The sequence below is a fragment of the Geotrypetes seraphini genome, chromosome 2, assembly GCF_902459505.1.
Source record: "Geotrypetes seraphini chromosome 2, aGeoSer1.1, whole genome shotgun sequence".
NCBI lineage: Eukaryota > Metazoa > Chordata > Amphibia > Gymnophiona > Dermophiidae > Geotrypetes > Geotrypetes seraphini.
The window spans coordinates 312,817,573-312,844,938 of NC_047085.1; the positions used below are offsets into that span (position 1 = coordinate 312,817,573).

The 27,366-nt window shown below is 42.0% G+C and overlaps 1 protein-coding gene across 6 annotated transcripts in view; it reads left to right on the forward strand.

Moving 5' to 3' along the window:
- The window catches only part of CPNE4 (copine 4), an 879,187-nt gene that overhangs the window by 794,558 nt on the left and 57,263 nt on the right, over positions 1 to 27,366 (forward strand). For all 6 annotated transcript variants that reach the window (XM_033930001.1, XM_033929997.1, XM_033929998.1 and 3 more), the window contains 3 exons: positions 4,899 to 4,953; positions 7,484 to 7,535; positions 26,433 to 26,566. In XM_033930001.1, coding sequence (XP_033785892.1) covers positions 4,899 to 4,953; positions 7,484 to 7,535; positions 26,433 to 26,566 — 241 coding nt within the window. The remainder of the gene's footprint in view (positions 1 to 4,898; positions 4,954 to 7,483; positions 7,536 to 26,432; positions 26,567 to 27,366) is intronic.

A 27,366-nucleotide genomic window follows, 5' to 3' on the forward strand; every position in this document is an offset into this window, starting at 1 on the left:
GAGAAGAGGAAAGATGCCGGCTAGGAGGAGAGTCAGACCTCCGGCGCATTCCGTAAATCAATTAAAACCGTTCTATTTGACAAATTCATATCCTATGTTTCCAATAACCAGGGACAATGTAGCAATGAGAGTCAGAAAAATAGCTAGACTGCAATTAAAGAGACTGACTCAAGTCAATTAAACCTCCAAAAAGAAGGACTCGTATGTACTCAAACTTAGCTCAGAGGCATGTAACTCTGAAGGGAGGGAGGTAACCCTCTCTTGGGAAAAAAGAGTTGTTTATCCAATCATAGCATAGTAGTTTGTAAAAACGAGTCCAACTAATGAGAGTGTATATAAATTATGAACTGTATTCAGCACTTAATTGGAATGACTCACAAAATTTTCAAACGTGCAATAGTAATGATTGCATTCAGGATATGCTAAAAAATTTTTTACTTAGCTTGTATGCACAAAATACAACTTTCCAGGGTCCCGACGCGGCCCCATTTCGGCGTCTGCTTCAGGAGACCCCGCCAACCGAAAGTAGATGTTCCATGCAACCTTTTTCAATTTTTGATCGAGCACAGTTAAAGCACTTTACTCAGTGTGATTTTTTGACAACATCTACTTTCGGTTGGCGGGGTCTCCTGAAGCAGACGCCGAAATGGGGCCGCGTCGGGACCCTGGAAAGTTGTATTTTGTGCATACAAGCTAAGTAAAAAAATTTTTAGCATATCCTGAATGCAATCATTACTATTGCACGTTTGAAAATTTTGTGAGTCATTCCAATTAAGTGCTGAATACAGTTCATAATTTATATACACTCTCATTAGTTGGACTCGTTTTTACAAACTACTATGCTATGATTGGATAAACAACTCTTTTTCCCAAGAGAGGGTTACCTCCCTCCCTTCAGAGTTACATGCCTCTGAGCTAAGTTTGAGTACATACGATTCCTTCTTTTTGGAGGTTTAATTGACTTGAGTCAGTCTCTTTAATTGCTGAAATTCATATCCTAAACAGATGCCCTTCTCTCACTATGATATCTCCCCTTTGCAAACCTTGATGCGATTTCTTATGTAACTCCTATTTTCTTATGTAACATTTCTCTTCTTGCATTCTGTAATTCGCTGATTGTCCAGCCTTCTTTCAATGTGAACCGCCTAGAAGTCATTCGACTATGGTGGTATAGAAAAAATAAAATTATTATTATTATTATTATCTGCGCCGGCTGACTTCCTACAGGACGTGCCTCTCGCCGCGAGCACAGCTATGTAAAGGAGGGGGATGATAATGTCAGTTGTGAATTTAATCTTGTTGAAGTTCATCTACTGCCTTTACCTTTTCAAATTTTGTCTTTGATTGCATTTATCTTTTAAATTAAAAAAGAAGAACTGAAACACCATGAAAATGTATGTTACAATTAAGAATCAGTGGTTGAAGTAAAAGGACTCCAATCTCAGCATAACCTAATAAAAGGCACTGTATAATTGGTTTAATAACCTTTATCTCAGATTTTTCTTCCCAGTGCTTATTAAGCAAAATGTGTTTTACAGCAAAGAAACATTACTTACAATACAAGCTATTACCAAACTTTCACAGCATCCTAAATTAAAATGATATGCATATTTTAAGTAATGTGCCTGGGTTTTCATGTTCAATTAGACAGTTTTGGCTCAATATTCAAGGCGATTTAACCAGGTAGAAGATCCTTCTCCACTTAACCAGACAGTACCACTGAATATCAGCTCTAACTGCCCCTGCACTGTCTGATTAGTGCTAGGACGGAGCTGGGTAGAATGTGGGTGGAGCCAATACTTTACCAGTTAGCAGCAATATTCTCTCTGCTAACCAGTTAAGTAAGCAACTAAAATTAAGATAAGAAAAAAGGATTCCTAATTTTAGTTGCTAAGCTATCTGGACACCGGTTTGAATATTGGCTGGTATCTGGTTAACTTCTGGGTAGCGGCATCAGGCATTCCGGTGCCCCCTCCATCTCTCATGATCCAACTTCCCCTTCCATTGTATCCCTGACAACAGAAAGGTCTAGATCGTTCTCCCAAGCCCACCCCCCTTCCAGGCATACTTTATATATACTTGGTAGTCTAGGGGGGATCCTAAAGGAGGAAATGATGCTCACTCACTCCTGCCTGCCACTGTTCCTTGCTCAAAATGGGCACTTGGAGCTCTGGTGGCAGTCTTGTGATACTATTGAGGTCCAGAGCTTTCTGTCATCGGGGGAGAGAGGGAAGGGGAATCTAGATCAAAGAGTAGGGAGGGGGAATTGGAGGGAATGAGGGAACCCACTTCAACTTGTATGGGTCCCAGCTGATATTCAGCCAGGACCCGTATAAGTGTCGTAGGTGCTCTACGCTGAATATTGACCAGGACCCGCATGAATTCTAGTGGCCAGCACATGTATAAGGCCTGGTATTTCCAGTGCTAATTCTGCCCATGGTAGTCAATATTTAAAACAAACAAACAAAAAAGGCAAGGGAGTTGTCCTAATAACCAAATATCAATTTATTGATTAAAAGCGTTACGTCCTAACAAGGATCCGAGTTTCGGCATAAAACTATGCCTAGACTGGCACAGATTGGATGGGTTTATGTTCCTTTGCCTGCAGGTGGAAACTGAGATAATAACTTTTGTCTGTAGTACAAGTGGGCTGTGCAGTCCCATGTATAATTAGTTTGACGAATAGCCAAGCAGGAATTAACTAAGCACAAGAAGAACTCCATGCCCCAAAGGGCAGAGAATAAATATCTGTCCCCACGGGACATAACCACTCTGTTAGATAATGATCAATAGAAGAACCTTCAATGTCCCCATAGTTCGCCAGCTAAACCAGCTGACCCAATGTTGCTACTCTTATTCATTCAATTATTCAGTTATGCATATAAAACATGCTCCCCAAAACTCAAAACAAACTGACCGAAAACCGCAGGAAAAAAAGTTACTCTTTACGAAAAAAAAAACCCCAAAAACCTGCAACAAGAACGACAGGGTGGGCTCTGTGCCGGTCTGAAGGGACTAAAAGAAAATTAGCAGGTAAGAACCTAATATCTTCTTTAGCGTCCCTCTAGACTGGCACAGAAATGGATGGGACGTACCAAAGCAGTTCCCATCATGGGTAGGATCCCTGAAGGGTTGTCACAAGCATAAGCACATGCTCATCAAACACCATGTCCCGACACTCCTGAACGTCCACACGGTAGTGGCGAACAAAGAAATGGAGAGAAGACCAGACCGCAGCTTTACAGAGAAACAAAAGAAGACTCAGCCCAAGAAGCTGCCTGACCTCGAGTGGAATGAGCTTTAAGGAAATCCAAACAGATTTCTTCTGAAGAAGGTACGCTGAAACGATAGTCTCTGTGATCTGATCCAGCACGCAATGGCAGCAATAGATGCACTGTCCCCCCTTACGATGACCTGCGAGAAGAACAAAAATATGATCTGACTTACGGAACTCCTGGGTCCACTGAACATAAGCCCGAAGGACCCTACAGACATCCAACTTGCGCAACTGCCTCTGCTCCACTGAGCCCTCCTGACTATCTGGCAGAGCAAAAGACTGGTTGACATGAAACGGAGGGATGACCTTAGAAAGAAAGGAGGGAAGTGGGCACAGCATGACCCGCTCCCTAGAGAACTCCAAGGAGGGAGGCCTATACGAAAAGGCCTACAGTTCAGAAACTCGTCTCACAGAAGTAATGGCCACCAGAAACACAGCCTTAAGAGTAATGTCCTTCTGAATTCAAAAGGGCCTCTCAGAGAGAGAAAGAGATATGTTAATAATAATAATTTTTATTTTGTATACCGCCATTCCCAGGGAGTTCTAGGCGGTTCACAACAGATAGATTCAGTACAAACAGTGCAGTTGACAACAAAACGAGCAAAGCAGTTATGAACAGTAACATGCTGGTTATACATCTACAATTTAAGTAAAAGGAGCAAAAAAAATACATGCAATATGTACAAAGAGAATAGAGTACAATAAGTACAAGGAATAAAGACATGCATAAGTACATGCTGTAGTACATGCAGCAGTAAGTACATGTAGCAAAATACATGTAATAGATACAATAAGTACGTGCATACAGTTTAAGAGAAGGAGAACTGTATACATGCCATAAGGAGAGAGCCTATAAGGAAAAAGTATGCAAGCCGTAAGGAGGGAGCCACAGTCTTAGAAGCGTGAGAGGGGTAGGTCATGTGGTATGGTTAGGATTCAGTCTGTTGAATAGCTGAGTTTTAATTTGCTTTCTAAAATTGAGATATGAAGAGGCATCAAGTATAGTTTGGGCGAGCCATGAATTTAGTTTAGCCGCTTGAAAGGAGAAGGTTCTTTCGAAGAATCTTTTCAGGTGGCACGATTTTAGTGAGGGAAAAGCGAACAGGTTACTGCAGATGGGCAGACTAGATGGGCCATTTGGCCTTTATCTGCCATTATATTTCTATGTTTATCAGAGGACACTAAAAACATATATCTCCATATTTTATTTGAAGTTATATGGTTTCAGTTTTATTGTCTTTAAAGTTTTATCATGAGTACAAGTTTATGTGATATGTTTTAGTGTCCCCTGAGGAAGGCAAAGTTTTATACCAAAAATTGGATCCTTGTTAGGATGTAACGCTTTTAATCAATAAATTGATATTTGGTTATTAGAACATCGCCCTCCTTTTTGGTTTGGTTCATTTTGTTGATTCGTTAGGCAAGTTCTTCTCTTTCCTTGTTTCGTTTAGTCAATATTTTTAAAACACGCTGACCACTGTGTGTTGAAAATTGACTGCTTTATGTTTGCTGAAAGAAAAGGCAACATGATTATTATTGGTGCAATATGGGTGCAATATGGGTGGATGCCTTCATAAGTTCAAGAAGTAGAAAATAACCACTTTGTCAATTTTGATTTCAGTGACAAAATGTTTCCAGCCTTTGGATTTGGAGCCAGGATACCTCCAGATTATAAAGTAGGTAATCAGCTGACTCCTACAAAATTTTCTGTAACATCACAATGGAACACTACAGAAGTGATTCAGAGGCATTGTTCATGTCTGAGAATGTAGGATTCCCCAATAGGTTTGATCAGTGTCTTGCAACATTTTGAGATTTGCTGTCCTCAATGTGCAATAATCTATATTTTTAACCAGGGTGTAAATGCAAAGAGTTACACAAAAAGAGATGAGAAAGGTCTCTCTCTTTGTCTGTCTGGGGACAAAATAACTCTCCAAAAATGTAATGGATGAGATGAAACCTGGTATAAGGGAAAACCCAGTGAAAAGACACATTTGGGTTGATATTCAAAAATATATTTAAAGTGAACTTTCATTTCCAAAATTTAAGTCTATGTTGAAAATTATTATTATTTTTTTTAATTTGGCATTTATACCCCCCTCTCTCTTCTATAAAACCGCGAAAGCAGTTTTTAGGGCAGGATGGCACGCTGAATGCTCTGCGCTGCTCCCAATGCTCATAGGAACTCTGATTGTCAGGAGCAGCGCAGAGCATTCAGCGCACCGGCCTGCACTAAAAAAACACTTTCACAGTTTTGTAAAGGGAGGGGTTAATTTGAGGTAATTTTTAGATTGTCAATGGACATGAAAAGATTGCATTCACGAGACCACAACAAAAATAGGGTATTTTTTTCTCCTTAATATTTAGATTAGGTCTTTCCTGTTGATAATGGCGTTCTTTTCTTGTTTTAACCGATTTTATTGTGTTTTGTAAGCCACATTGATCTGTTGTAAATTGCGGGATTCCAAATTTTAATAGCTAGCCGGAAATATCTCCTGGCTAGTTAAATTGCTTGCTTGGGACTAAAAATCAGTCCTGTCCTTGTGTGGTGACAAATAGCTGTTAAGTAATAAATATCCCATTGAACTGGCTACGCATTAGCTGGATCCACAAACCCAGAAATTTAATGCCGAAGCCCAGACATGGCCCAGCATTGAGTGCCTGGTGCTGAACATTACCTCGTTGCATCCGCTCATGCGCGATGCCCTCCCGCCACGGTCCCGAGGTGGAAACTTTTCAAAATCCAGACAAAGTGCCGGGATTTGAAAAGCCATCCTGGTAAATCAGGATGTCTGATAACCATATACATGCTGTACCTTAGAGGGAACACTGGTAGGGACAGCTGGGAGCAAAGGTAAGCAGTAAGAATCTTAAAATCTACAAGTTCAGAGTTACATTCAAATCCGACTTAAGAGCAGCTTTAAAAACATAACTCGTTCTTAACCCGGGGACTGCCTGTACATATTCAATTTCCTTATGTAAAAAGTACCAAAATCTAATTGTAGATATGCAAGAGTTTTTACTTTCTTTTACTGTGTTGGGCACTCCTGAGATCAACTCCCTCGGAGCTAAACTGAATATTTCTTATTCTCAGATTGCATTCAGGAATTATTTTCTATATAAAGTGAGAATGTCGAGAAGTTTCGTCCCACTTGGGGCAGCAGCACTGCGCACCAAAATGTGGAAAACATTATTTCTATCTGTTGTGCGTCATGACAGGTGGAGTTCAGGGAATTACAGGAAAGCATTGTGTGTGGACCTCAGAAGCGGTATTGTCAGTGATGCTTAGAACAGCTTTCTTAGGCCTAGATTCACTGAACTCACCGATCTGGGCGATTCGCGGCCGAGTCTTGCCGGGCGACTGATTCACTACTGAGTCCTCATGCAAATTATCTGATCGGATGCACGCCCCACAGATCGCTACAGAGCGATCGCAACACACACGCAGACTATTCTGGTTAGCTCTAGATGCGATCCGCGCATGTGCTTGGTCTTCGAGGTCAAACCAAAGGGGGAGGGGTGGCTGTAGTACTTGCTGGGCCAAAGGAATCAAGATGTACATATTTTAGAAATATTCTCAGGTTCTTCAGACAGAATAGACACCTTGTGCAGCCAGATTATTTATGGAATAGAACACGCTTTTAACCTGCGTGTTAAAACCACAGACTCGCACTGCACTGCGCTTTTTGCAGAAATATGGAGCATAATTTGGCGGCAGAGAGCAGGAGAGTCAGCAAAGACAGTTGCGATTGGTCCTCAGCAGTCGCTTCATTTTAGATCAGCAAGGTGTTCCTTCTTCTGTTTCGTGAATCGCTGCCTTCCTACTTACACATGCAATTTCCCCTCATATGCATGGGCGGATTGGATCGGGTGGGAGGTTGATCGACCACAAGGTTAGTGAATTGGGTCGGGGAACGATCGCAAACTGGTCGGGACACGATCGGTGCGTTTAGTGAATCTGGCCCTTAGAGAGCATTGCTAAACGATCCAGCATCTCAGGATTCCTGCCTGGGTCTTAAGCAGAAGATTTGGATTGCTAATGAAAAGAAGGTGGTACAAAAACAAAGAAGTTAAAGTTTATGCGTCATATTATGTTTTTATCTAGGTTTCTCAGGATGTTGCAGTCAATATAGATTGCTGTTAAAAGGGAGGTGGGACAGAAACAATGAAATTAAGGTTTATTCTCCTTGTTGTGTTTTTATTTAGGTATCTCATGATTTTGCAGTCAACTTTAATGAAGATAACCCAGAATGTGCAGGTACTAATTAGACTATAGAAGATGGTGCCCTCAAGCCTTTCTTTAATGTAACATGTGGCTTTTGGGAACAGATATAATGGTTAATACATAATACTTTGTGACAGCCATCAAAATGTGCAAAGTCTAATGGGATTAGTTCTGAACCGTGCTGAAAAGTGCTCTGACTGCTAACATAATCAAGAGTCAGATTAGAATATGTTTGTAGCTATACACAGTAACATGCTGTAATGAGTGATTTGAGACTGTGGAGAGAAACTGTTACTTTGATAAGAACATAAGAACATATATATTTTAAAAGATAAGCACATAGAACCATCTAAACCCTGTTGTTCAGCTTTGCAAAAGGGAGGATTAGGGCCTAAATGCACTAAAGTCAGCAATTGTCTAACGATTGTCGCTAAACCGGTTTTGACTGGTTTAGCGACGATCGGATTTGCCGTCCCGATGCACAAAATGGCTCACTGAGTGGTTTTGTGCACGATCACTCATTCTCTGACATAAGGTCATTAATATTGAAATGCCATGTAAACTAGCAATGCAATTGATGCTCTACTATGGTTTCCCGATGCATAAAAAAGTGATCACTTTTAGCGATCCGAAAAAAGCAACTGGTCAAGACCAATTGCTTACCTGTCTTACCCATAGTTCCGCCCCTGAAATTAATATAACATACCATACATTTTTTTTTTAATGGGCATAGATGGCATGCATGTGTTACACATGTACAATATCTGCCCCACTTTTTAAAAAAAAAAAAAACATGAGCTGCCGCACCCCATCCCAATGTTGATGGCCGCCTCTGCGACGGCGACACACCCAGAGAGATGGAATGGATGTCCACTTCCTCCTGCCACCACGAAAAAAACCCATGCCAGCCATAATTGGAAGGAGGGATGCCCACTTCCTCCTGCCACTGGATGCCCTCTCTGCACCAGGACCCCCCCCCCCCCAACAAGCAATCCCCTCCTCTTCCCAGCTCCCCTTCATTTAAAAAAATAAATAAATAAGCAGGAGGGATATCCACTACCTCCTGACACTGGATCCCCCCTGAACACCCCCCAGCCCCCAAACCTCCCCATACCTTGAAATTTGGCCAAAAAATCAGCCAACAGCAGCTCACATGGTCTTAACGACCATGTTTTGTTCATCTAGCCCTACCTGACTTGCCCAGAGACACAAGGAAAAGCATTGGGATTTGATCCCACAACCTCGGGTGCTGAGACATTAGCTCTACCACTAGGCTACTCCTCACCTCCAGCAATTGCTATAATATTATGATCTCTAATATAGGCTAATGTGCTACAATTTCCAGACACTTAGCAATATGCAGAGTGCTGTGCAAGATAAGCACATGGTTGCAGTGTAATATTTTTCCTCTAAGATCTTGCCATCTAAGTTTTTGCACAGGAAGGTTAAGTTACTCGCTTAAGATCTACACATGTGTGGTTCAATGGTAGAGGGAAAACAAATAATAGTGTGATTGTACAGCTACATGCAAGCAGGGCAGCTGCATGACTACTAGCCACCAGGGAAGCAGTCCTCAGGAAACCCCAAGCCAGTCAGGTTTTTCAGGATATCCACAGTGACTATGGATGAGATAGATTTGCATATAACAGAGGTGGTGCATGCAAGTTTATCTCATGCATATTCATTGTGGAGATCTTGAAAACCTAACTGGCTTGGGGTTCCTCAAGAACTAGTTTAAGAACCCCTCCTGAAGCAAAACCTCTACTCTCACACTCTTCCCCTGGGCCCTTTCCCCTTTCTACTATTTTACCCCTCTACTCCCTCACCTCACAGCAGGCCAGCTTTTCTCCCCTCCCCATAGTCTAGCATCCGTCACTGCCTAATCCAGCATCTTTCTGTTCCTCCTCCCCTACCCATGGACCTACAGGGTTGGTTTTTTTCTCTCTCACTTCTCTTTCCCTTCCCTCCTAGCAGTTCAGCATCTCATATTCCCCCTGTCTGGTGGTCTAGCATCTCCCCTCTCTCATTCTACCATCTCTTGCTACAGTGGCTGAACACAACAGCTAGTATGTAGACAAGCAGCTAAACAAGAAGACATGGACCCTTAACATATATGCATATGCTGTAGGCTGCCACATTTCCTGTACACTCCATAACAGAAAATCTTCTTCAGATTAGGCAGAGACACAGCAAGGGATTTAGCACACGTGTTGAGGCCCCACCAGCCTGCTACTGTCAGCTCTCATGATTGGGAAAGGGGCTACTGAGCTGCCATTTGTCACCACATGAATATCAACACTAGTAGACCTAATTCACCTGATGGAAGCACTGACCCCACATACAAGCCAAAAGTGATAATTCAGCATTTCTGAGCTAGTTACCAAATTTGGGATTAGGAAGAAATGTTTTCATTGTTGGAGAGGTGGCTGCAGGCTTTTCACCTTCCCCTGGATTAGCAGATGGAGAGGGCCATTAGGCAATCAACGTGGGACTTCATGAACCTCTGATCTTCCTTGCTGGTTATGTTCTCTTTATATACCACTTTCCTGGAACAAAGCTTGATCCACAGCAGTTTACAATAAACGTATTACAAGGAGAGAAAACAGGAAGATAATACAATAGTAGTAATAATGAACTGGTTGCCAGCCTTCTGAATAACTTATTTCTTTACAATCTTTCTATTGCCTCATGCAACACTGAACCTATCAAGTGTCAGCCAAAGCAGGGAGGTGACTTTAAGAAGCTGCTCACTGTCACTTTATTATCTCTCATACTTAGGGCTCCTTTTACGAAGCCGCGCTAGCGGTTTTAGCGCACGCACCGGATTAGCGCGCGCTAGCCGAAAATCTACCGCCTGCTCAAAAGGAGGCGGTAGCGGCTAGCGCATAGCGGCAATTTAGCACGCGTTATTCCACGCATTAAGGCTCTAGCGTGGCTTTGTAAAAGGAGCCCTTAGGCATAGATTCTTTAAATGATGCCTAAAGTTAGGCACCTAGATTGGCGCACCTAGCCACTCAAGGCTTATTCGGCACTCATAATTAACAAATAGCACTTTGTAATTGATGTAAATTACACTTAATTGAATGGTAGACACGTAATTTGGTAGGCGCCTACTACTTTAAGGTAGGCGCCTAGTCCAAGGCCTACCAGAAAGTAGGCTTGGTTAGAGGGCGGATTGTGGGCGTGTTTGTTATGTAGGCGCCTGTTTTGGACTTAGGCACTGATAGGCGCCTAACTTAGGTGCACTTATTTAGGCCAAGAAAACCCCGGCATAAATAGAGTGTACCTAAGGTTAGGACACAAAATAATAATAGCAATAAATTTATATACTGCAATACCTCACGGTTCAGTGCAGTGTACAATAAGAGGTAAGAACTGTTAAAACACCAGAAAACACAGTACATTATATATAAACTATAACATTAAGAAATTATTAACTTATCTAGATTATACATATTTATCAAACAGATAAGTTTAAAAAAAATATTTTTATTAATGAAGCAATGCAAAGAGGATAACAATCCATCAGACAATCATAAGAACAATACTACTACAGTAACATCTGCAGTATACAATAAACAGCAGCAATAGTTTTTATCGATCTTCTAAAGGCCTGGTAAAAAGCAGAATTTAATTTCAAACCACTACTAACTTTTGTTCCAAAGTCCTGCCTGAAAGGATAGGGTTCTATGAAAGAATCCAGTTATTAAAATTAGAGACTTCTGTTCAATAGCACCAGGAGGATTTGAATAAATTAGAGAAATTAACAGCTGAGACCTTGAATTTGGTTACTAAACAAATGACTGATAAAATGATGCTTTTGAGGAAGATTGAAAATTTAGAAAATCAACAAAAGCGTTTGAATTTAAGGATTCTGAATTTTCCGATTGCTAAGTTTATGTCATCACATGAACTCTTAAAGAATTTTATGCTAACAACTTAAAAAAGGTCCTGTATGTAAGCCTTCCCCCATTACAAAGAATTTACTATTTAAAAACAAATGCAAAAGGGGAAAACTGTAGTAGCTGAAAATACACAATTAGATGTTTCCGCTATATTGCAATCTTCTGATATTGAAATTCAGGGACGGGCGACATTGTTGGTCTCTCTTGTATTCTTACAGGATAAAGAAATGCTGTTGGAGTTATATTTTAATTTAAAACAAGTCACCTATTTAGGTGAAAGGGTATATATATTTCCAGATGTCTCAAAATGGACAAAATCCAGGAGGAAAGAATTTCTATTATTGCGTCCAAATGTGATAGCCTTGGGGGCAGTGTTTCAATTGAGATTTCCTTGTAAATGATTTGTTTCCCATCAGGGGAGTAAATATATTTTCTTTGAACCTGCCCAATTAGGTTTCTTTCTTCAGGGTAAAGGTATCTCAACTCAGCCAGATTGAAACATGTGTGCGCCGATTATTTAAAAGAGTAGGTTAACAAACAGTGCTGCTCCTTTTTCTTTTTATTTCATTGTATATGAATTCTCTTTTCCCGAGGGGTTTTCCTTAATTTTGCTTCTTCTTGTCAGATTGTGGACTGTATATGATTAGCATTTCATTGTTCTATTTCTTGGTGCTTAGTTTGTATAGCTAAGTGATGTTATACTTTTGCATTTCCTTTTACATCTATGTATTTGGATGTATTGAAATGAAAGAAAAGAAAAAAAAAGAATCATGCTTAAGTTCCACACTACTGAGCACCTAGGTTTTAAGCACCATTTATAGAATTGGAGCCTTAATGCATATTATTTCTCCTGTTTGGGAACTACACACCAGACATGTTGGAAGCACAGTTAGGACAGGAATGGAAGCAGTGCAGTTCCGCAGGCCCATTCCACTGAAAAACAGGAGGCCCTGGCTATCACAGACTTTGCTTTTAGCAAACAGGATCAGTTGGTCTGTATGAATTTACAGATGTGCTTTGATTTGCGGATTTTTCTTTCTCCTTTTACTTGTTTCTGATGAGAATCTTACTGGATTTGAAAGTGCCCTAGATTTAACTGTTGTACTGTACAGGGCACTCTTCTTACTCATATAGATATAGGATTACCATATTTTAGTCCGGAAAACCCCAGATGCATAACCCCGTCCCATTCCACCTCTAGCTCCACCCTGTTGTACCTCAGACCCGCCCTGTTCTGCCCCAGCCCTGCCCCCACAAAGCCTCCTCTCTTCCCCAATGAGCTCTGGTCATGTCTGGAGGATCTGGAGCATGCGTGTATATGTGTGACGTCATCAACGCATGCTCAGAGGCCCTCCAGATGTGGCCAGAGCTTGTCAAGGCTTTCCAAAACCTGGACAAATGCTGGGTTTTGGAAAATCCATCTGGGAGCCCGGACAGTTCTTTAAAAAGAGGACATGTATGGGTAACCCCAGATAGATAGAGATAGAGATACTCTGTCTTCACTAAATATGAAAAAATGAACATCTCCAGTAATGAAGGAGCAAGATGGAGTAATTCTGGCCTCGCAGCAAAAAAACATTTCAAAGACATTCTGCAGGGAATAGACTTGAATAAATCCAAGCAGTTTCTAATCATTTATATTTATGTTTTCTGCCATTTCCCTATGACCTGAGTCAATTGTTTCTTTTCAAAGGATCATTCAAATGGCCAGTGCGCACATTACCACTTCCACAGGTCTGAAATGTGTACATATATTATCAATAGCAAACAGCTGCAAATCCAGACAAATGACAAGGTTCTGGTGAAGCGTAAATTGCCAGACACTCCAGTGAGTGAGAAAAGTTGAGAATACATTCCATATCAACAAGCTGGCATTAGATCAAACGTTCCAATTGTTCGGGTTGGAATGCTGAGCAGGTTTATTTCCATGCCTTATGTTTGTTGTTCCCAGGGAATGCAATGCTATGAAAAGTCATCTAAATGGTATGGCAGATATATGTTACATCAGTTTTTGAAAGGAAAATATCTGCCTAGTTTCCCTTTGAAAATTATCCCACGGAAAGCAAACACACACTTTTACACCTCTTATTTAGGGATCACTTAGGAGCCTTATTACTAAAGCTTAGCTTGTATTAACAGAAGTAGTGCAATGCTGTCTCTCTTATTTTATTTCTACGGACCATGTGGAACTTAGGTATTTACCCGGACATGTCCTGTATGCTCCCTGTCCCCTTCCTTTAATTTTATCCTGGTCTCTAAATAACAATGCAAAGATATCTATGAATTCCATTACTCAGATCTTCTGCTTCATTTTTTGGAGCACACCTTTTGAAAGGGCATTCACTACACAAAATACATCTTCAGTACTAGAGGTTTTTGCGACTACAGGGGTGCTTGCAACTTTTGCCCCTGCAAGGGCCCATACTGTTTGCACTTATACATCATCGGAGATACCCTGCTGTTGCCTGGATGATATAATAGCATCCTGTATTATTTTGGCTAGGGATATGTTGCTGTCATAAGTTCCACTACTAGGGTCTGGACTTTGTACTGCGCTTGATGTGTGGATGCGTACCATTTCATTAGACTTGCTTCTGTCCACAGTGTCATTGTCAGGTCCCTGCGCTTGTGCACTGGACGCGGCCACCTGGCCAAACCATGGAGGCGCAGTTATGCCTTGAAACCTTTGTCGCATCTCCTGAATGCCATACCGCTGAACCTGCTGATGGTGTTCCTGCATAAATTCTTTATCACTTTGGTCTGTTCCACCACCTCCAGGTGACCTCTTTGCACATTTTGCCGGGGCCTCCTGCACCGAAGTGTGGACTGTGGTTTACTTGACTGCTTAGATCAGGGGTGCCCACACTTTTTGGGCTTGTGAGCTACTTTTAAAATGACCAAGTCAAAATGATCTACCAACAATGAAATTAAAAAAAAACAACCCCACAAAGCACACTGAAAGGCAGAGAAAATGTTAATTATCATTCATATTCCGGGGTTTTTTCAGAGAGGTTACGGCAGATGACTCTATGCAATGTCACCTCAGTAACAACCATACAAAAATAGACAAATATACCCCCCTACCTTTTTACTAAACCACGATAGCAGTTTTTAGCACAGGGAGTTGCACTGAATGCCCCGTGCTGCTCTCGATGCTCATAGGCTCCCTGCACTAAAAACCACTATTGCAGTTTAGTAAAAGGGAGCCATAGTGCAAAATATAGACAGCAGATATAAATTCTCAAAACAGACACATTTTGATCACTAAATTGAAAATAAAATCATTTTTCCTACCTTTTTTGTTTGGTGATTTTACAAATCTCTGGTTGCACTTTCTTCTTCTGACTGTGCATCCAATCTTTCATCCCTTCTTTCAGCCTCCTATATGTTTCCTCTCCTCCAGACCTCATTCTCTCCCCCAACTTTTTCATTCTGTCTCCCTGTTCCCCCTTCTTTCTGTCTCCCTGCCTGCCCCTTTCTTTCTTTCTCCCTGCCCTCCCCCAAGCCACTCGGTTTGCCGCCACCACCATTGGGGAATAGCCCCCAAGCCACTGCCACCCCAAGCTCTCCCTGCAGAAGCGTCGCACTGACCAGCATTCCGCTCCCCATCAATTCTGATGTAGGAGAGGAAGTTCCGGGCCAATCAGGCATTTCTCCCCATTCCATCCAGCCTGAGCCCCATCTCTCCTTGGTCCAGCATTTCCCTTCTGTGTCTGTCAGAATTTCCATTCCACCTATTTTCCAGCATCACCCTCCTTTGTGTGCATCTCACCTTTCAATGTCTTTATCTCCCCCCCCTTTTTCAGCATTACTTCTATGTCTCTATTTCACCTCATCTTTTTCAGCACTACCTCCCTTCAGCATTGCTCCCTCTCTATGTCCCTATCTCCTCTCCCCCTTTTCAACATTGCTCCATCTATATCCCCATCAACCCTCCATTTCAATATTATTCCCTCTGTGTGCCAATCTAGCCTCTTTCAGCATTGCCTCCTTCTGTAAACCCATGTAATCCCTTTTTAGGATTTCCCCCTCTGTGTTAAACCACCACCACCACCCCTGCTTTCAGCATGTCCCCTCTGTATCTCTATCCTTATTCAGTAGGTCCTGCTTATCCTTTCTCTTCTTTGTGTCACTATCTCCATTTTCAGCTTTATCCCCTTTTCCTTTGTTACTGCACCCTGTAGCCAGAATCTTTCCACCCTCCCTCCACTCTGGCCCAGCCTGGTATGAAATATTTCCTTTTGTTTCCCTCCCCTCTCTCTTTCTTTCTCTCATTCTCCTCCCTCACCCACGAGTCCTGCATCTGGCCCTCTCCCTTCCACCTGCATCCAGCCACACACCCTGCCCTGCAGCCCTCTTCAGCAATGGTGATCAAGACAGGCTGCCAACATCGAGGCCTTCCCTCTGCGAGTCCCGCCTTTGTGGAAAAAGGAAGTTGAAACAAGCGGGACTCACAGAAGGTAGGCCCCGATGTCAGAAGCTTGTGTCGGTCGCTGCTGCTGACAAGTTGCTGAAGAGAGCCGAGGAGCAGGGGGTGTGGCCAGATGCAGGTAGAAGGGAGAGGGCCAGATAGGAAGGCTGCTGGAAGAGGTAGAAGCTCCGAAGCATGACACCGACCCCAGCCAGGATGATTTCTTTTTCAGGCTGCTGCCGCTGCCACCCCCCCCCCCCTCCCCAGAAATGACAAAAACCAGACTAAAGTGGATGCCTGGTAGATCGGGACGGCAACACGAGTCTATCAATGAGCCCGGAATGGGCTCTGCGATTGACTCACGTTGCCTTCCCAATGTACCGGTCGATCGCAATCGACGTATTGGGCACCCCTGGCTTAGATGATCCTCCTGCTGGTCGCTTATTAGCGGTATTCTTGCTTGGTAACATTCCTGATTCTGCAATGAAATACTAAAAGAAACAATGAGGTTGATCCCTTAATCAGTGCACTCTAAGTGCATATCTACCAGCAAGCTCAAGCCCAAACTCAGTTTATTTATTTTAGCTATTTACGGTATATACTTCCTATTAATTGTCTAAGCCAGACATATAAAAAACAAAAAAAAAAAATCAGGTATGGCATACAAGTTTGTTTGCTATACATTTAGATACCAAGGGTACATTTGATAGATTGTGAGCCCACTGGGACTGAGTACCTGCATGTAAATCGCTTAGACCAGGGGTGTCCAATGTCGGTCCTCGAGGGCCGCAGTCCAGTCGGATTTTCAGGATTTCCCCAATGAATATACATGAGGTCTATTTGCATGCACTGCTTTCATTGTATGCTAATAGATCTTATGCATATTCATTGGGGAAATCCTGAAAACCCGACTGGATTGTGGCCCTCGAGACCGACATTGGACACCCCTGGCTTAGACCAAACATGGGCAAATCCGGTCCTCGAAGGATGGAATCCAATCGGGTTTTCAGGATTTCCCCAATGAATATGCATGAGATCTATTTGCATGCACTGCTTTCAATTCATTGGAGAAGTCCTGAAAACCACATTGGATTCCGGCCCTTGAGGACCGGAGTTGCCCATGTTTGGTCTAAGCAGCTTACAAAAACCAAAAACTGTGGATACAGATTATTTTGGAGATAATTTATTATACACTGACATATAAAAACATGAAAATTCAATTTTAAAAGTACAATGATAAAAAATACAGTGATAAAAATCCAACTGTATTTTTTATCATTGCACTTTTTTAATTGAATTTTCATGTTTTTATATGTGGTGGACTGTTTTCACTGTGGATCATTGGGTCTCCTCATTTTTCTTTGCTAAGCGGTTTACATGCAGGTACTCAGTCATTTGTCCCTATCTGTCCCAGTGGGCTCACAATCTATCTAATGTACCCTTGGTATCTAAATGTTTAGCAACCATACGTCAACAACATATACACCATACCTGTTTTTTTGTTGTTGTTGTTTTTTTATATATTTGCTCAATATGTCTCCCTGCTTGGTGAATGCATTTTGCTTTTGCCCTGCACAAAAATGGCTGACGCTGTATCACTGTATGTTGAGGTCATAAATGTGGGCTTGCCCCTTATTTCTATTCAGCTAATATGGCCGTCGCCATGTTCGTAATGGCGACATCACCGTCCAATGACTACCCTGCGAGAATGTGCCAGGAGCAACAAACGCCAGCTCTAGCACATCTACCCAGGAATTTTTACTTTTCTTCCTTGAAAATAAAAATTTTCTGGCTCCATCAATCATATCCTGCGTGGCCCACAATTCAGTGCTCCGTGTTTGCTCTGAGAGATGGCCACTCAGTGCTAAGCCAACACAGGAAGCCCCAAACAGCTAAATGCAGGGGAAGCCTCGAAGCCACCGATTGGCAGCTTTGAGGAGTCCTGCCTGCTCAGCTGATTAGTTGGCAGGAAGAGCATAAAAAACAAAGTGCCTCCTTTCCTCACACACAAGCCCTGAAGGTACCCCTCCCCCCATCCACTGAGCCCCCTCCAAGAGGCACCTGGTAGACTGCCGCCAACCCCCAACACCTGTTAGTAGATAAAGTTTGATGGGAGGGATACCCAATCCCTCCTGCTGGCAGGCCCGCTTCTTCAAAATGGCGGGCCTTCCCCTCCCTGGTGCTTCTTGGGATGCACTGGGAGAGACCTAAGGCCCTGATTGGCTCAGCAGAGCCAACAGGAACTTTCCATAAATTTCTTCACTACTGTCAACCCTGTAGTCCAGGCATTTTTATAACAGGCATCAGTTTGTATAAAACGCTGTTACCTATGGAAATGCCTTTGATAGTTCCCTCTCCCCCACTCCCATAGAGCCCAATATTCAAAGACATGCTAATGTTGACCATTAATGTGGGTTAATTAGCTAGCATTAACAACCCATGCTAGTGATATAAAAATGAGTTTTCCATCAATTTACTAATGTTAGCACATTAATGCGGACATTAAGGCAAGAAATTACCTCCATTTGCTTGAGTGTTTAATGTTAATGGGTGCGAGTTCACTTTTGCACATTTTAAACTGCATTTTTCTATGAATTAATAGATAATGAGCTGTTTAGCATTTTTGCATTTGATTGCTCCACCATACACCTTTGCATTAAAAATTCTCACAAGCTAATTAACACCCATTAAAAGTAAGGTTAATATATGTAAACTAGATTGTGCATGCAAAATATGCTCTTATCATAAATTAGTACTTGGCCTGCGTTAAATCCATTTAATTTACTATTATCATATATGTGCCAGGTTATATCACATGCCTATGTCACATTCTTGCACTCACTTTAACAGCGTGATGCTGAGCATAGCTGTTCGGGTTTATATCTTGTACTATCTTGTGTTTCATGTCTGGAATCTGACCATTTGGAAACAGACACACACGGGGAAATTCTAAAAATGGTGCCCATAAAAATGGCATGGGAAAAAACCTGCTTAGCGCTATTCTATAAACCATGCCTAAAATTAGGTATAGAATAGCGCTTAGCATTGGGACCTGTGACTAAGGGCTCCTTCTATGAAGGTGCGTTAGGGCCTTAATGCGCAGAATAGCGCGCGCTAGCCGCTATCACCTCCTCTTGAGCAGGCGGTAGTTTTTTGGCTAGCGCACGCTACAGCCCATGCTAATCTGGTGCATGCACTAAAAACGCTAGCGCACCTTTGTAAAAGGAGCCCCAAATGTAGGCATGACCGTGTACGCTAACTAAAACTTGTTTTAAATCCCCGTGCCTAACTTAGGTGTGGATCGGGCGTATTCTGTAATAGTGCATAAATTTTCAGAACGCCCATGACCCTCCTATGGCGACAACTCCTTTTTGGTTCTGCTTGTTAGTGGCCAATTATCAGCACTGATTGCCTCATTGATCAAGTTGCACGTGCAGATTGGCATGTGCCCAAATTTGTGCATGCAGCTCAAAGCAAGATATATACAGTAGAATTTGGGTGATAGTGATTTAGCCTTTGTAATTCCTTTATTTTTTATATTGATATCCTTGCAAGAAATTTTCCAATGTTTTGCTTTTCCGGTGAAAATTAATCTATACTAATAACTCCTATTACCTCATATCATGGGCCAAGTTCTTGTGAACCACAGGATGAAAAGAAAATTGACAGAACCCCATGGAAATGTGCTTTATCAAGTTTCAAGTTTATTAGGTTTTTATATACCGCCTATCAAGGTTATCTAAGCGGTTTAACAATCAGGTACTCAAGCATTTTCCCTATCTGTCCCGGTGGGCTCACAATCTATCTAACGTACCTTTATAGTGTTAAGGAAGTGCTTTGGACTTTCAACATGTTGCTAGATAAAATTTCTGGAATTTGAAAGATGAGCTGAATAATTGCCAATATGTTAAATGTTGTCCCGACATGAGAGACAGATTTTGATTACTGATAGGAAATTACACTTACTTTCCAAGAACAAAAATTGTGTTACATAATGTTACCTAATTGCTCATGTCTAAAAAGTATAGAAAATGTCTGTTATTTCTATATAAAAAGCAATAACCTCCCAAACCCCAAGAACTAAAACTAGACAAGGGGGAGAGACAAGAGTGGGAGCGATAGAGCTACACAACACAATCTACAAATAATGATTATATGTACACGGGAGAGCCCTCAGTCACACAGCCACCCACTGGAAACTCCCAGTGGTAAAGGCTGTCACTTGGCTTACACCCAGAAGAGTGTTAACTGTGAAACATCCCCGGGCTCTACTCCGTGTTTTTTGTGATAAAGTGCACCCAACAGTGCTAAGTGTGAAAAAAGATATAAATAAATCAAATCCCCTGGACAAGGGATAGAGACAATTGTTGCGAATGGTAGAGTGTGTTTTTTTTATTTATTTATATCTTTTTTCACACTTAGCACTGTTGGGTGCACTTTATCACAAAAAACACGGAGTAGAGCCCGGGGATGTTTCACAGTTAACACTCTTCTGGGTGTAAGCCAAGTGACAGCCTTTACCACTGGGAGTTTCCAGTGGGTAGCTGTGTGACTGAGGGCTCTCCCGTGTACATATAATCATTATTTGTAGATTGTGTTGTGTAGCTCTATCGCTCCCGCTCTTGTCTCTCCCCCTTGTCTAGTTTTAGTTCTTGGGGTTTGGGAGGTTTTTGCTTTTTGTATTGATTTCTTTACCTCCCATTATTTTCGGGTTTTTGTGATTGTTATTTCTATATAACATAGGGCTCCTTTTACTAAGGTGTGCTAGCATTTTTAGCGCGCGCAGGAAATTACCGCGCATTACACCGCACGCTACGATTCTAGAACTAATGCCAGCTCAATGCTGGCATTAAGGTCTAGCGCTCGCGGCAATGTAGCGCACGCTATTCCGCGCGTTAAAGCCCTATCACGGCTTAGTAAAAAGGAGCCCTTAGTTTTGTGACTAGGATAGTCAAATTTTGCAATTTACCTATTTAAAATGTGAAATACTGAATTTTCATCTTTTCATTCTTAAAAAGCAACATATGAATCATAATTTATATTGAAGTTATGCAAAGATGCCCACAGACAATTTAGAAGTGAGTAGTTTTTGGAGATTTGCAATTATATTGAAAGTCACTTCCACAAATAAGCCCCCAGATATACGTAGTCTCCCATCGTGTTCTCGTTATATTATTCTTCATAGCAGCATTTGAAGTCCAGTATATCCTGGTGGAAGTGCTTACCTTGCTCCTCTGTGTATGCTCCCATGTTCTCCTTGAATGTCTCAAGATGAGCATCAAGGATATGGACTTTGAGAAACATCCTACAGACCATTTTACTGTAATTCCTCACCAGATTCTCAACTAACTCCACGTAGTTTTCAGCCTTGTGATTGCCTTGGGAAGCCCCAAACCACTGCAACAAAGCTGTTCCAAGCCACTTTCTCCTTCCCAGTTAGCTTCTTCGGAAAGTCCTTGCACTCCAGGATCGTCTTTATCAGTGGTCCAACGAAGACACCAGCTTTAACCTTTGCCTCAGACAGATTAGGAAAGATGACTTGAACGTACTTGAAGGCTGCGACTCCTTATCTAGTGCTCTGACAAATTGTTTCATTAGGCCCAATTTGATGTGCAGTGGTGGCATCAGCACCTTCCGGGGGTCCACCAGTCATTCCCATTTGACACTGTTTCTCCCCCATGGAGAATTCTGTTCACTGTGGCCAGTCCTGCCTTTTTGTCACTGCTGTCCCAAAGACAGAAATAGCTGGGAAACTTGGTAAAACTGCTTTGGAGACCCATTAGGAATGCCACCATTTTGAAGTCTCCAATGACCTCAGCTGTACTCATCATACTTTAAGGTGCCTAGTAAGGCCTTGGTGTTGTTGTTATTCTTTTTGAGGTGCACTGAGTGAGCCAATGGTAGAGACGGTTATTTGTTTTCATTATGATGCCTCTGGATGAGCTGTCAATCAAGGAAGATGCCACTCTTTTGGGTTACAGGCGATTCAAAATTGCCTCAAAGAGACTGGTCGCATTGTGGCAGAAGCAGAATCCATCTTGATGGGTGAAGAAGGTGGAAAAGTTTGGTCATGCTTCTTTGATCTGTGACTTTCACCCGAATGTTCCACTGTTTGAGCCTAGATGTCAAAAAGGCCCCTAAGTTTACATAGCTTGGAATCAATCTGGAATGTTCTGCAAAAAAAGGTAAATTCCAAAATATCAATGTCCTGTTCACAAAAGCAAAGTTTAGGGGAATGATATCCATTTTCTATATTTTTTTAGCATAGGCAATTAAGAAAAAACACTTATTATAAAATTTTGTTACATAGTGTATCAAATCTTCAATATAATACCTTTACTGTGGTACTTCAAAAATAATTGTGTCATGTATACCTTCCCTACCTGCAGTAAATGCAATGTACAAAAAAGGACTGAGCAAGCATTGTTAATGAACTGGATATAAGTGTAAAAGCTGAACACAACTTGCTGAATGAAAGCACAGAGTAACCCTGACTTACGGGCAGGAAACACAAAATAAAACTGGAATAAACAATAGTCATGTTTTTGAAGGGTCAGATTGTATGCACAGTTTGAATTTTAGTATGCAGGATCACGAGAGCCCTATAGTATAAATAAAGCTTTTTGTGCCTGGCACAGTAGCTAGCGTTACTATTAATCTTCCTCTGCAAATGCAAATCAATCCTTAATTGCCAAGCAAATTACAATTAGTCCTTTTTCCTTTTATCCCCAGCAGGCCAGAGCTTATTGACTGCTGGTGCTTTCATTTTGGTTGAATGTATATTGCATCAAAGGATTAGAATGTCAGGTCATTTTGACTAGCAGAGTGAGATTTCTAGCACATCACCGAGATGGAGGGGGATGGCCATGCCCTTCAGTCAGCCAAAACCTCCAGCTCTAGGAGAAAGCCTGAGACCCTGTGATCAGAAACGTTCAATTATTGATTCAGGTTTGCTCTCATGGAGGTTCACTTTTTGACATCCAGGTAATGAAGTTATAAAGATTTCCCCAAGTTTGAATCTTTCTCTGGTTACTTTGAAGCTGCATCCCACAAAGCCATTTGTTAGCAGCATGGAAAAGTCTAGAAGGAATTATGTATTGTTTATTGAGCCTGGGTGAGTTATTTTAGAAAAATTAAACCTTTTTTTTCATAACTACACTTAGGGCCCCTTTTACAAAGCCAACAGGATTTGAATGGGCTGCGTTGCATTTGCTGCATTGGGACTTGTAACTTTGTAAATTGTGAGATAAATTTGAAACTGACTGGGGGGGGGGGGGGAATGCCTGGGGAACAATTACACCTGCCGCGGACCATGTCGAGAGGGTTCACCATTGCAGCAGGAGCAATTGGGCACTCTTCCTGCGGCAGACATTTACAAGTCCCAACTTTACTTCTATAAGTGAAATTTCAGCATAAAGTCAGGACTTGGTTCTTTACTACTTTGTAATCAACACTCAGGGCTCCTTTTATGAAGGTGCACTAAGCGTTTTAGCGCACGCACTGCATTAGCGCGCGCTATAGTGCACGCTAGCCGAAAATCTACCGCCTGCTCAAAAGGAGGCAGTAGCGGCTAGCGCGTGCGGCAATTTAGCGGACGCTATTCCGCGCATTAAGGCCCTAACGCGCTATTGTAAAAGAAGCCCCCCAGTGTTTTATTATTTTGAGAATTGTTTAAGGGAACAGTCATGACATACCTAAAATTTACATCTCCGTGATTACATATCACCGGCAGGCGCAGCATCCAGAATTGACCTCAAAATGGGAACAAAATACTTTGCATGCCCTGTTGAAAGCTAAATATAGTTATAACAAGATTTCCTCACAATTGGCTAGGAAAGATTTGTTTTCTCAGCAAGCTCTGTATTATGGAAACTCAAATAAAGCGGGAAGATTATTGGCTAATTATCTCAAAGCTAAAAAACAAAATGTAAAGATTTCTGCTATTACAGACAAGAAAGGTAAAATTCATTCTCAAATTGTAAATATTTTTTAAAAAATTTGAATTATTACAAAGCTTTATATTCTTCTGAGCGGGAGCGGAACGCTGGGCGAGATGGACCTCTGGTCTGCCTCAGCGGAGGCAACTTCTTATGTTCTTATTCAAATAAAGAAATTGAGGGATTAGAATTTTTAAAGTTAATTCAAGGACCGAAAATTCCTGAGCATATAAAAGAAAATCTTGAAGTGCATATATCGCTTAAGGAACTCCAGGCAGCACTGAAATCCCTCAGAATAGGATCCGCTCCGGGTAGTGATGGATTCACTGTGGAGTTTTTCAAATCCTTTCAAATTACACTTTTACCTCATCTTCTAAATTTATATCAATCACAACTAACTAAAGGTTGTATTTCAGGTATTATGGCAGAATCTTTAACTATCGTTTTGCAAAAGCCAAATAAAGATCCCATGTTGGTTTCAAACTACAGGCCTATTTCTTTAATTAATGTGGATGGAAAACTCCTGGCTAATCTATTGGCTCTAAGATTAGCCAAGGCTCTCCCTTATATGATCGGTATGCAGCACAATTAACAATTGCCTAAGTAAGGTAACTTACTTAGTTAGCGACCTCCCCCCCACACTTTACAAAACCGCAACACAGTTTTTAGCGTCAGCCACGGCAGTAACAGCTCCAACGCTTATAGAATTCTTGTGAGCGTTGGAGCTATTACCGCTGCAGCTGCTATAAACTGTGCTACGGTTTTGTAAAAGGAGATGGGGGTAAGTAGGTTAGCTAAGTAAGACCCTCTTGGGAATTAATGGGCTTTGATGTCTTTGCCTGAGCTTTGTAAAACAGGGGGTAAGTTAATTTGTGGTAACCAAATGGCTGCAGCAAAAGTTCCTCCGTGGTCACAGCACTTACCTTACACAAATTCATACCTGCTTGTAAAGCAGGAGTTGGAAAAGTGATGGAGAAAGAGGTGGGCTTTAGGTGTCCATAATGCTTGCAGGTGATACACAGGGGTCCATGCAGAAAACCTCACAGTAGATCCCATATTCTATCACTAAATTACCACTAGACTTTAATTTAATGAGCATGGAAATTACTACCTTGCTAAAATTGTTACACTAATCCACAGCTCATTGCTAAACACCACCTTTCCTGTCAGCGCCTGAGCAGTGATTGGCTCGGGGACTGACAGGAAGGATGACAATGATGAAAAAAAGCTGCTACAACCCAGCTTTCTACATGGTACCTATCCCTGATAGCTCAGCAACCTCACTTCCTCTCCCCAACGTGACTCAATGAGATCCTCACCCATCCTCTCTGATCTCCTAACAGTAAAACATAAAAATACATGGTGGTCTACTGGGCTCCGCAACTCCTCAATCCAATCTCCCCTCTTCCTCCAACATCAACACACAAAATTCCCTGGTGATCTCATGTGCCCCTCCTTTTCCCCATCCCGACCCACATACCCTGAATGTAAAAGAAATCTCCCTGGTGTTTACTGGCAACTTTTAGATCCCTGATACCTTTTCCAAGTCCCCTAGACCCCTGTCCCTGAAGGTAGGAGCATTGCCCACTAGCTTCTGCCTCTGGCATCGTCATCTTCAAGCTGGTGGCACCCTGCCCCAAGAAGTGCATCCTGAGATGCATTGGGTGAAGCTAGAAAACCATTAAACCTTCATAATATTTGTTTGCACAGCAAGCTACCTTGTGTTGTCTTCACTGATGATAGTGTGTGTGTGTGCATACTTACTGTCTCCTCAAGAGGAAGCAGTAAGTGCATTTGCACTATCTGCATGCACTTTCTATAGCCCACTGCTTAAATAAATTATCCCCCTGATCCGCATCCTGAAGGAGCATCCTTCATCTTGATTAGTATCTCCACCCACTCCCATCTCTGATCCCCTTCAATCAGCATTCCAAAGGAGAACCCAACACCCTGATCAACATTCCAATCTAACCCATACCCTCCTGCTCTTCCCAGGTGCTTATTGGGGTGTATCTGGTGGGTTGGAAGGGAGGGGGGCAGGTGTGATCCCTGCACTCTGCTACTACATTACCAGCCCAGGTTCAAAATGGCAGCTCTGACCCCTAGTGATAGTACCACAAATCTACCATTAGGGTTGGAGCCAACATTTTGAATTCCCCCTATCCACTAAAGCAGTTGGAACCCTCCCCCCGCCTCGGTAAGTGCTGTGGGAGGTGGGCGATATGCTAATTGAGAGTGGGGAATGGGGTGCTCCTTAATAATGGTAATCAGGAGGATTGGCGATGGAAGCAGGTAGGAATACTGATTAGGTCCTCCTTTAGGATGTTGATTGGGGGAATCATTTTTTTCTTTTCAGCAACAGTCTGTGATAACTGCATGCAAACAGTGCAACACACTTGCTGCATTATCTGCCGATGCATTTCCTGTGTGGTAAAATGTCTGCTTTGTTTGGCAACTGCAGGGTGGATGACGGCAACGCCTCCTACGGTTGCCAGCACAGGCTTTGCATTTACTGCAATGAATGTACCATAACTGCACATTTTTATGATTTCAATAAACAGGCTTCATAATGTGATGTGTGCATATGATGTAACCTTAAGGAATTGTGTCAGATGTAGCCCTTGTCATTGTATTTCCTAACCCTCTATTTCTGCTTTCTTTTATTTTATTAAATAAGGAATACAAGGAGTTGTTGAAGCATATCAGAGCTGTCTTCCTAAGATACAACTCTATGGACCAACAAACATTGCTCCTATAATTCAAAAGGTGGCCAAGTCTGCCTCAGAAGAGACTCACACCAAGGAGGCAACGGTAAAGATCACAAAATATCCTCGATCCAATGTATTTTCCTTACTTTGAAAGGACACTTACACTTGATCAGGATTTCACATGTGCTTTCTTGATAGTTGAATATTACTATTCACAATTTTATTTATTTATGGAATTCAAAACAATATAATAAAGTAACAATAGGCCCTTTTTACAAAGCCATTCTCCCCTGGCAAATGCACTCAAGCCCATTCAATTCCTAGGGGCTTTGGTGATTTGCCATGTGAGAATCACTACCACAGCTTTGTAAAAGGGGCCCTGTAGGGCCAAAAAGCTAAATAAAGATAAGTGGGTTTTGTCTGCATGTTTCATTGCTCACTGCCTGGCTTTGGGTTGCGAGGGATTTGGTCTGTGTGCAAAAAAACAATTTTCTTTCTCATTTTCTTTGGTATGTTTACTTTGGGGTCCTTTAACTAAGGTGCGCTAACAGATTTAGGGAAGAATTCATCAAGCCGCAATAGGGCTTTAAGTCGCAGTAAATGGTCCTTACCATGACTTAAATAGCCCTAACACTGCAGGGCCAAAAATTATGCAATATTTAAGTTGCAGCGTGTTACTATGCTAAACGGCTAACACAACTTGCAGTGATATACTGAAAGTCAGTTAGGGCCAAAGAATGACAGTAAATAACCCCAGCTCTTTGCTAGGGGTTATTTTAGCATCTAGGAGCATCAAGCTGTGCAAAACCATGGCCTGCTGTTCCTGGGCTTGAGGCTGAATTCTACCCCCCACCCCCGCCAAAATCCTCTCTGGCAGAGCCTCCTCTCAACAGAGACAACCCC